This window comes from Myotis myotis, unplaced genomic scaffold (assembly GCF_014108235.1).
Source record: "Myotis myotis isolate mMyoMyo1 unplaced genomic scaffold, mMyoMyo1.p scaffold_m19_p_13, whole genome shotgun sequence".
Lineage (NCBI taxonomy): Eukaryota > Metazoa > Chordata > Mammalia > Chiroptera > Vespertilionidae > Myotis > Myotis myotis.
This window is the reverse complement of record NW_023416317.1, coordinates 18,150,070-18,160,920: the sequence shown is the minus strand read 5'-3', so window position 1 is coordinate 18,160,920 and position 10,851 is coordinate 18,150,070. Positions and strand designations below refer to the sequence as shown.

The 10,851-nt window shown below is 55.0% G+C and overlaps 1 protein-coding gene and 1 pseudogene across 1 annotated transcript; both read right to left on the bottom strand.

The window, feature by feature from the left end:
* Positions 1 to 1,303: 1,303 nt before the first annotated feature.
* LOC118668588 (musculoskeletal embryonic nuclear protein 1) lies at positions 1,304 to 1,916 on the bottom strand. Its single transcript, XM_036333805.1, has 3 exons — positions 1,901 to 1,916; positions 1,656 to 1,805; positions 1,304 to 1,476 (listed from the first exon to the last, which is right to left on the bottom strand). Exons 1-3 carry the CDS (start codon positions 1,914 to 1,916, stop codon positions 1,370 to 1,372), a joined length of 273 nt encoding a protein of 90 aa, XP_036189698.1. The 3' UTR covers positions 1,304 to 1,369.
* A 7,646-nt stretch (positions 1,917 to 9,562) lies between these two features.
* LOC118667990 lies at positions 9,563 to 10,224 on the bottom strand (annotated as a pseudogene).
* Positions 10,225 to 10,851: the final 627 nt, after the last annotated feature.

The window sequence follows — 10,851 nt, the reverse complement described above, 5'->3', positions numbered from 1 at the left end:
CCATGGACGGTGGCCCCAGGCTTGGGGTAGGATTACTGATGACTTTAGATTTTCCTTTAATAAAGTTGAAATGATTTTTTTAAAATTGGTTTTAGAGGAAGGGAGGCAGGGAGGGAGGGTTTGGGAGGGGAAGAGAGAGGAAGGAAGAGAGAAAGATACATTGATGTGAGAAACATGTACCGGTTGCCTAATGCAGGCACCCAGACCGGGGATCGAAACCACCACCTGGTGACAACTCTCCAACCAACTAAGCGATACCAGCCAGGACTAAAGTGGAAAAGCTGTTAAAACAAACAGCAATAAAATGGTCTACTTCCTCAGGGCAGAGAACACAGGCCCAACCTGGAAACAGCTATATAAGGAGGCCAGGCTAGGCCTGGACATGGGAAAGGCTCTGAGCAGCCCGTTCCACCTGCCCAGGGGACAGGCAGGGCAGGGGGCCTAAGGGCACAGTCCTCAGCCAAGCATGGGAGCCCAGGCCCTGCCAGCCCAGTCCTGGACTGTCCATGGTCTTTCTGTCACAGCTGGACGGGCCTTCGTACTGCCCTGAATCTGAGAGCTCCATGCACACCGGGGACACTGAGGCCTGAAGAGGAAAGGATCTCACACAAGCCCAGAGCCCAGACTTCCCAGGCCTCAGGCAGAGCTGTGGGAGGGACAACGGGAGGTTCACCTGGAGTTGGGAGGTGAGCAGCTCAGGAAGCAGACTGCCACTGGCCATAGGAGCCTTGGCGTGGCTTTGTCTGTGAGGGATGCAAGATGGTGAGGAGGCGGAACAAGGGCGCAGGGGGAGGCGGCCCGCAAGGTCCCTGGCTCCTGCAGAGCCTTGGGGGCCTGAGGAGCATCTGGCTGGCTTCTGTGGAAGGCAGGGGGAGGGGCAGCCCGGGCCCCACCTGCTTCACTCTGTCCACGTGGCCTGTTTTGTGCACTGGGCCTCAGCTCACCTCCCTTGTCACATACAAGGGGAAACAGCCTCAGAAGAGGGGAGATGGTCTGAGGTCACACAGATCAGCACCAGATCCCCACACCCCAGGCTCTTGCTAGGATGGGGCAGTGGCAATAGCACCTCAGGATCATAAGGACCCTCCCAGAGACATGGAGGGTACAGACCATGTCCACCCGCACGCAGGGGCCATGCCAGTTCCCAAGGACACTCTCCAAATGCCGGGGCCGCTTGGGCATCCTCTTTATTGGTGTTTCCCAGGGCCTGGGGCAGAGGGCCTGGGCTGAGAGGCCACGGGGAGGGGGGAGGGGTGGAGGTCCCAGAGGCAACAGGGGAGCAGGGCAGTGCTGGCATGACAGAGTTCTTGGGAAAGACTACTGTGTCTAGGTGTTGTCAGTGCCCAGGGGGTGGCGTGCCATGTACTTCTCAGCCAAAGACACTCTTGGCAGGCCCAGCTTTCGGCTTATCAAAGACGGTCTCAGTGCCGGTCCGGGTGCGGCTGAACACAGATGGTGCGGCAACGCCGGCTTGCTCTGCGGGCAGGATGGGGAGGTCAGAGGCCCAGCCCAGCCTCCTGGCGACAGATAGCCTCTTTTGTGGGGAGCCCCTGAGCTCTGGATTCTTAGAAAAGACCCATAGGACCCCCCAGCTCACCCCCTCCTACTGACACACATCTGCACCCCTCGGTCCCCAGCCCCCTGAGAACACTCACCACACTCCTGCATGACCTGGTAGGTCTTGGACTTGATCGCCTGGTTCTTGGTCAAGTTCCCTGGGGCCCCCTTCAGGTCCTCCTCCTTCACAGGGGGGCGCTTCTTCTTGATGGGGGCTCCCTCGGGGCCAGCCTTGGAGAGACCAGAGCCTCCTTAGAACCCAGGCCTTCAGGCTGAGACCCATTCCCACCTCTCCCTGCTCACTCAATTCAAGCCAGTCCAAAGCCCCATTCATCCAGGAAACCTTCCAGATGATGCATCACCCCCTGACCCCCCAACCCTGAGTCTCTGTCCTTCTCCCCAGACTCGGAGGCATGGCCTCACACTGTGTGCCTGGCTGCCCAAGTTTGAGCTTGGGCACAGTGGGCAAAGGGGAAAGGCGCTCGCTCAGAGGCTGAATTCCAAGCTTTCGGTGAATACCAAGACCTGCTCTGCGGGCGGTGCAGAGGGTCCTTTAGGTTTGCCCCTCTCCTCCCAAACTCTCAGGATTTACGTTGCGAGCTCCGGGGTGGGAACAGGGTAGAGGAATCAGATGCCCATGAAGTCACATTCCCGTCAGCATCTACCCATGGAGGAGACTGGTCTGTCTGTCCCTCCATTGCTGGGTCACCCAGACTCAGTGGGCTGAGCTGTGGGGGTGGGGCACTGAAGCCAGGGGACTGGTCAGCTCTGCAGGTGGGCATCTGGTCAGGGTCACCTCCAACGTGAACGCCAAGGTTCAGAGATCCAAAGAGGGTTTGTCCTGGTGAGGGTCTCGACCCCCAAAAGGCTGTGATTAAACAAACGCACAGTGAAACTGAAGAGTAAGGAGGCCTGGGAGCAAACAGAGAGAGGCCCCATCAGCAAAGAGAAAGGTCCAGTGGGCCCAGAGCCCCCTGGGTGGGATGGTCACAGCCACAGTGCTTCTTGTGGCCTTCCTGCAGGAAGTATTCTGTGGGGGCACCCACCCACCAAACCTCTCTCCCAGCCAGATTCCTTTGGAATTGGTCCAAAAAGACAGGAGGTGTGACCAGCTGACAATACAGCTGCTTCTCTATAGCAGGTGAACTAAGTGAGTGGCTTTGATGCCAAAATTTATGAGAAACAGTCAAGCTCTTGAAATATTCAAACAACCCTTAAACCTCCAGTGAGCTCCTACTAAGTGCAAGGCATGAACAAAGCTCCCTGCCAGTAACTGCTGCCTCCAATGTGCCTTTCCAGGACAATTCTTTCACCCCTTTGATTATAAAGTGTTCGACCTGCACCCAGGCTCTGACCCCACAAAGACAGACGCCACAATGGTGGTAAAGAACCAACGACTTACCATCACCAGGTGGGTGGGCTGCTCTCCTAGCATCTGTGCCCTTGGCGTTGCCCATCAATAGTCCAAGCCTTCCTCCTGGTGTCACATGGTGGTGATGGGGTGGGCTTCCTGGGAGGTGTAGCCCTGCTGGATCCTAAAGGTGACCCCAGCTGCCTTGTCTTTCCCCAGGGGCTTGCAAAAAGACTACAGCAAGGTCCCCCGGCACGGGGCCCAGGTGACCTGCTGGTTCGTCCACAACAATGGGGCCGGCCTGATCAATGATGTTCACACTGACTACATCGTCCCTGCTATCTTCTGAGTCCCCAGCCAGCGCACCTGCCCTGCCCTGGAGGAGGAGAGCATCCTGACCTGTTTCCCAGGCCACCCCTCCCTCTTCAAGGCGTCCCCCATTTCAAAGCATCCATGATTTCCATTAAAGGTAGACTATGCCCCTTCCAGGCTGGCTGCTCTTTGGCAGGGACAATGGCAGGGAGGCAATTCAAGATGCCGCCTCTCAGAAGGGCTTTGGGGTCACAGCAGAACTGGAGGCTGGGAGGTCACCCCCATCAATTCGTCCACACCTCATCCTGTTCTTCCCTGCCGCCTGCCCCTGCCCCCTGGCCTCTGAATGCCCTCTGAGTACCCCCCTAGCTCCTCCCACAGGTTCAGGGACCAAATGACACTCTGGCAGCATGTACAGGAATGACCAGCCACAGCCACTCCTGACTCCGTGCTTCCTGTAGCCAGGCACTGTTCTAAGTGCCTTCGTTGAATGAATTCAATGCATGCTCCCAGCAGCACTAGGGGGGACTTTTATCAGGCTCCTTGATAGCTAAGGAAACTGAAGTGAGGTATTTGTCCAAAATCACTCGTCTTCTAAGTGGCAGAGCTGGGATTTGAACCTGGGCTGTCTGGCATCAGCATCTGAGTGCTTTACTACTCCCATATCAATACTCCAGCCCCGTGAGCAACTGGTAGCCAAAGCCTTGTGGGGTTTGATTCTAGAAGTTCCAAAGCATCACTTAAAATGAATGTAGGAAAGAAGAATGAAAGAAGTGCTACCAGTAGCGGGAGGCTGACCCCTGGACTCAGGGTCTCAGGAGATAGTTCCCGCGCCCACCATCGCTCCTTCCCCAGTGGGAGCATTGCAACCTCTGACAGCAAGATAATCTTTCTCAAAGGCAGCGGCGGCCACTGCTCAGAAGCTGTGATTTCAGGAGCCCGGAACAGCAGCTCCCTGGCCTCTCACACTGATTCCTGGACTATTCCACCAGGGTCCCTTCCTTTCCATGGCTTTGCCTTGGGCCCAGTGAAAGCCCAATGTCAAAGGGTGAAGGTTCAGGTGCAGGTGCAGGGAATGAGGTGAACCTGTACTTCAGGATGCTGCTGGCCCTTCGGGTGGAAGTGCACAGGCCCCCACTGTCTCCTTTCCAAAGGCTTACTGCCTTTTCTCTGTTCAGTTCCCACTCCCAGTGAGGCCCACGAGGGCCCACATCAACAACACAAACGCCGAGTTCCATGGCTGCTCCCGGCCCAGGGAACACAGAGCCCTCCACGGCCGGCTGCGGGGCGGCCAATGGAGTTCCAGACACCAATCTGTTGTCTGGGGTCTCCCGGGCTTCTCCAGGGAGAGCCGTGGGCTGCCAGCTGGGGGTCACTCTGAGCAAGGCTCTGCCCCATTGGGGCCTCATTTCCCCTCCTGCAGCAAGGAAATGGCTGAGCCTGAGGGTCTCTTAGGTTCTGTCTAAGCCTACATTCTGCACGATGACCTTACGTCCCTCCACGTCCCCAGCTGTCCCTCAGGAGCCTCCTGAGCAACCTCAGATTGCTATTTCAAGTTGTCCCTCCCACACAACCCGAAGCATTTGGGGATGAGGTGGTTTCTCCCTCTGTTTCTCTGTTCCTAGCAGTCAAGTCTCTCTGCACATGTCACAGTCAGGGGCAGAACTATCAGCCAAGCCGTGCTACAACCCATAAATTAGCTGCCCTGTCCCAGGCATCCTTGTCAACTCCATTAAGAGTGGGTGAGTGGGCCCGGCCAGTGTGGATCAATGGTTGAGCCTTGACCTATGAATCAGGAGGTCGAAGTTCGATTCCTGGTTAGGGCACATGCCTGGGTTGCAGGCTCGATCTCCAGTAGGGAGCATGTAGTTGATCAATGATTCTCTCGCTCATCATTGATATTTCTTTCTCTCTTTCCTCTCCCTTCCTCTCTGAAATCAATAAAAATATATTAAAGAAAAAACAAAACCAGCGAGAGTGGCTGAGTAGGAGTGTTACTGGGTCACTTTGCCCATAGCTGTCACTTTGGTAGATGCAGGGGCTGGTAGGGCCCTGGTGTGGCCCAGGAGTCTCGTTCCCCACTAGGAGGGGGCCAGACTCTGCCTCGAAGTGCTACCGGTGTCCTGGAGGCCAGCCCTCCAGCCTCATTGGACACTGTTGGAAAATGACTCTCTCTCTCTCTTTCCTTTTTGGCTTTAAAAATTTTTTTATTTTATTTTTTTAAAATAAATCTTTATTGTTCAGATTATTACAGTTGTTCCTCCTTTTTCCCCCCCATAGCTCCCTCCACCCAGTTCCCACCCCACCCTCTGCCCTTACCCCCCACTGTCCTCATCTATAGGTGTAAGATTTTGTCGCTGGGTCAAAGGTCATACACATGGAAATTGGAGCTATTTCCATCCGCAATGTGTCCCTGTGCTCGGAAGTGTCTCTCATGACTTGTTCACGCTCTACTCAGACAGGGTGCGGAGCCACGTTACAGCTTTTTACAATAATGTGTCCTCTTATGTTTAAAATGAGGATTTCGCTACCAAAACTGAGGAGAAAGCAACACTACAGCTGCTCTCGCCCCTCTCGCCCTTCAGGTGATAGTTGTGCGTGGGCTGCGAGCTTGTTCGTGGGCCATCGACGAAGCTGTCTGGGCGGCTTGCGCGGTTCCGCCGGCTTCCCAGGGGCCGTCGGAGCCTTGCAGGGGCCTCGCAGCCCAGCAGGGGACATCACAGCCTCGCAGGGGCCATCACAGCCTCACGCAGCCTCACAGGGTGCATGGGGCATCGCAGCCTCACAGAGGACGTCACAGCCTCACAGGGGCCGTCGCAGCCTCACAGGGGCTGTCGCAGCCTCACACAGCCTCACAGGAGGCGCCACATCCCACGTTGGGGGTGAAGGTGCGAGACAGAAGCTCCTCTCGCTGTCTCTCCTGCTGCTCCCTTGCGTATCTCCGATGTTGGAAGTTTCTGAGAGCAGTCTGCAGGTGCTGGACATCATACTTTAACTGGTCAACACGAAGTTTGGCATTCTGTCTTTTGTTGGGAGGTTCCCTACTGGACAAAATCTCCAGGCATTCTAGCTGGCTGAATATCTGGTATGCTTGCTTGGATTTCGTTTTCTACTAGTGCACAGACTGCTTGTCTGCCGTCTCCCGGCGTCCCATGTGAGACTGGATCTGGTGGACCTGCTTGTGCATTTGCTGGTACAGTGGTTCCATGTCGCTGGCCCAGCCGGGACCGGCTACAGCTTCCTCCGAACCTGAGTCTGCTTCTTGAGTGTGTCCCTTATGGATGTGAGGAGTTGAAATCAGCAGGTTGTTGGGTTAGGCTGCAAAAGCACAGGTGGTTCCTTTTGTGCCACTGGCACAGCTTGGGTGGGGATGTAAATTGAGTAGGGCAGGGTCTCAGAGAATCACCAGGGCGGAGCAAACAGCAATGGTTGTCGTCAGCATCTCCGCGACTCCTCGCCTCTCTGCAACTCTGCGTCTCCACGTCCCGCGAGCAGCTCTGCGAGAAAGCCACCTTCACTCTCCGACCCGCTGCAAGACAGTCCAGCCTCTCCCCGTAGAAGTCTGGGACCTCAGAATCCCGCCCCAAATAGACTCAGTGGATTCGAGAGCTTGTATCCCCTTCCGATTGAAAAAAAAAACGCATCATGCCCTGACCAGTTTGGCTCAGTGGATAGAGTGTTGGCCTGCGGACTGAGGGGTCCCAGGTTTGATTCCAGTCAAGGGCATGTACCTTGGTTGCGGGCACATCCCCAGTGGGGGGTGTGCAGGAGGCAGCTGATCGATGTTTCTCTCTCATCGATGTTTCTAACTCTCTATCCCTCTCCCTTCCTCTCTGTAAAAAATCAATAAAATATATTAAAAAACAAAAAACAAAACAGAAAACGCGCATCCAGTTGCAGCCCACCTGGCGCGCGGCTCCGTACCTCTATCTTGGTGCCTCTGCACCTCCTACTCAGTCTCAATGCGCCTCTTTCTTTCCTTCCAGTTGTAGAACTTCCACTGGGCCATCTTTCCCGTGGTTCTGGATGACAGCTGCTTTGTCTTATAGTTGGTAGTTTTAATGTTATTGTGGGAGGCAGCACGCACAGGTCTATACCTTATGCAGCCATCTTGGTTCCTCCTCTCTCTTTTTAATCCTCACCTGGGGACATGATTTTAGTGATTTTCAGAGAGAGGAAGGGAGAGAAAGAGAGAGGGGAACATTGATTTGTTGTCTCCTGCATGTACCCCAACTGGGAATCAAATCCGAAACCCAGGTATGTGCCCTGACTGGGAATCAAACTTGCAACCCAGGTATGTGCCCTACTGGAAACCGAATCTACAAACTTTTGGTGTATGGATCATGCTCCAACCAACTAAGGCCCCCTGCCAGGGTGGGAAAGGACTCCTTAAGAGGTTGAGGGCAGCTGAGTCACTGGCCAGGCCCTGGGAACTCAGGGATGAATGTGACATGGCCTGGCCCTCCTGGAGCCCAGAGTCTAGAGGCCCTCATCTGGCCTCAACAAACCTCCACACAGGGTAACGATGCAGCAAAGCTGCCTGCAGTCACCTGGGGATGAAAGAGGAAGGCTCCGGAAGAGGGCACAGGGGCTGGCAGAGATGAGAGATGAGAGATGCGACGTGCAGACAAGGGGAGGGCATGCCAGTGGTAGAGAGAAAGTTCAGAAAAGCAAGCTGGAACCAGGTAACAGAGAGAGCTGGGCCATAGGACTTGGGGTTCATCCTCTCCCTGGGGCCATGAGAACCAGAGAAGGATACTGAGCAAGGGCTGTAGCCATGGAAATCGGAGCCTTAGATGACGGGTCTGGTTCCTTGTCCTGGCTGCCGTGAACAGGGGATGGCTGCGATCCAGGGGCCATGCCAATGGTGTGGGTAATAGGCAACGAGGCTGGCAGATGCTATTTGCTCTAAATGTGACTCCACACCTTTGTCCCCACCCAAGAAGTCCCAGGACTCATTTGCAAACACACAGCTTCTGCTTAACCCAGGCCTCCATGTCCCCCAGCCTCTGGGGGTGAAGTTCCAATGCTGTTGACAGTACCCACGGGGCCCCTTTGGTTCAGGCAAATCCAAGCCCTGTTACTCCATCCACACGCCGGCTTCTCAGACAGCCTCCACCTCCCGCTCCTCCCGCAATGCTGGAGGTCATTGACCCCACCGGTCAGCTGGCTCATATAAAGACTGCGGGCCAGGCCTGCGTGTTCAGCGATGGCGTCTGCTTGGTGGCCCTGCCTCATCGTGGCCCTGCTCTCCAGCTCCATGGCCTTTGGCTTCCCAAGAAGCCCCTCCTGGCCACTTGAGGTAAGTCTGTATTCTCTTCACAATCTGGGCCCATCACGGGGCAGACGTCCCAGCCTGGGTGGTCCTCTACATGCGGGAGGGGGAGGTAGAGGGCGGGGTCATGAGCTGCAGGGGACAGGGCTGGGCTTTGGGAGAACTGGGCTCCAAACTTATCCTTTGATTCTGGGCTAGGCTCTTAGCTCTCCCTGGGCCTCTGTTTCCCCACCTGTCAAATGGGTGATACACCACGAGCTGCTCACCTCACTGAGCAGCTGTGAAGGTCCACCTCTGAGAAAAGGGCAGAGGCGCCTAGGAAGGGCTGGGCTGAGCCCTGCGGTGTGCAGTGGTGCGGGGTGCTGTGCGAGGAGGCCTCATGGACCCGGGTGCAGGGACAGGCAGAGTGAGCCGAGGTCTGTGGAGCAGGGGAAAAGCCCTGTCCTGCTCCTCTGGGTAGCCCGAGACCTGCTCTCTCTGGATCTCACTTTCCCCATCTCTTCAGAGCCCTTCCTACTCTGACAAGTGGCTCCATGTGGGTCCTACATCCAGAGGCCCTTCAAGGTGTGTGGGCGGGTGGGGGTCACCACTGAACCCTGGCCTCTGCCAAGAACTTGCCCTCCAGCCACAGTGGCCTTGGCCTTGACCTGACAGTGTGTTTGCCTTTGCTTTTCCAGAAACGGAACGTCCTGGATGAGGTGAGGACTTTCACCAGGTAGAGGCATGGTGAGGGGGCCAGGATGGAGCTGGTTTCCCAACAGCTGAAGAGTTGGGCCATAGCAGCAGGTCCTGCACAGCTGACAAACAGCTCACAGCCCCTACCCTGGCAGACCCCCATGTGACTCAAGACCCCCAGGAAAGGGTGTCATAGAACCATGCCCCCTAGGACCTCCCCAGATGCAGCCCAGGATGGCCATTGCACCGTCTTCCTTCCACTAACACTTACCCAGCAGTGGCTGATACTGGGCTGGGTGGTGAAAGGCCCCGTCACACCTACACAGAGCATTTTTTTTTTTTTCCAATACAAGGTTTTTATTGTACATCGTTATAGTTTCACAAACAAGTGTGGCAAATCATTTGGCATCTCGGTGTTTCTATAGCTGGACAACTTAGATCTTATTCATGAGCCTGCTGAACTGTTCCTTTTTCAGAAACATAGATACCATCCAAAAATTTCCTGATATCCTTTTTAACTGTTTTGCCTTGCTGAATCAAAGCAGCGGAATTTGATACAAGTTCAATGTCATTTCCTTCAACAATCAACTCATCTTTCTGGGCTTGAGATACTGAAAAAGCAAAAGTCTGACCTCATCCGAACTCTGCGGATGTATTTTTCGCCCAAGAAATTTCTAATTTCAACAAGAGAACCATTCTCCTGAATAACGACGTTGATGGGGAAGTTAGCGTACACAGACCTCATCTTGTAACGGAAGCCCGGTGTAACACCCTTAATCATGATCTGTACATGACGGCAGATAGTGCGAACTGTGGCCAGTTCCTTTCTATTTCCCCACCACTTGTCAACACGGAGCCTCTTCTTTTTCTTTCTGAGGAGACTGAACTCTACACTGATGCGGCTGAAGTGCCTCCGCAGGGTGCCCCTGGGGCCCTTCACAATAACTGTGCGCCCCTTCAGAGTGGTGTCCACATTTTCTGGGACGTTCACAGTCTGACTGCTGAGAATGGTCTTCATCCTCGCAGTAGATGCGGCGAAGAGGAAGCCCACGGAGCATCTTTATATCCATGTTCAACCCAGATGTCTCCCTAGAATCACCCTCAGTTCAACCTTCGCCCGGCTCCCGGGGGAAAGAGAATATTGGGGACATGAAGTCCTGCCCACACTCTATTTTCAGCACAGGAAATAAGTCCCTGTTTGGGAGGTAGAATCACACAATTACCAAAGGGCACAGTAGGAGGGTAGAGGGCGAGCTTTCTAAATGGAAGTGTGAAAGGTGAGCAGGAAGAGCTGGGACAGGTCTCTGACCCCCGGGGTCAGAGGGGCAGAGACCTAGCTTGGCAGGAGCACCAGAGTGGAGGTGACAGGACCCACCTGGAGGACCTCAGAGCATGGGGAACACTGTCCTGAGGGCAATGGGGAGCACGGGAGGGCTTTATGAGGGAGGAGAACAGGGTCACCTTTGTTTTTTTATAAGGTCTCACTGGCTACAGGCTGCATGATAACAGACTACAGGGTTAAGAAGGCCATGTTTAACCCAGACATCTCCCTAGAGCCTCCCTCAGTTCACCCCCTCTGATCCCTGGCTTGCTCCCTCCCCTCACCCTCTCCTCTTGGCATTACGTGAAGTTCCTTCTCATGGTGCAAAACTCCCCTTCCTAAGTGACTTCTTGCTGCTGA

Excerpts from the sequence above, each read along its gene's own strand:
- LOC118668588 (XM_036333805.1), bottom strand. Across the intron at positions 1,477-1,655 it reads CCAGGTCATGCAGGAGTGTG|AGCAAGCCGGCGTTGCCGCA; the intron begins GTGAGTGTTCTC and ends TCCTGCCCGCAG.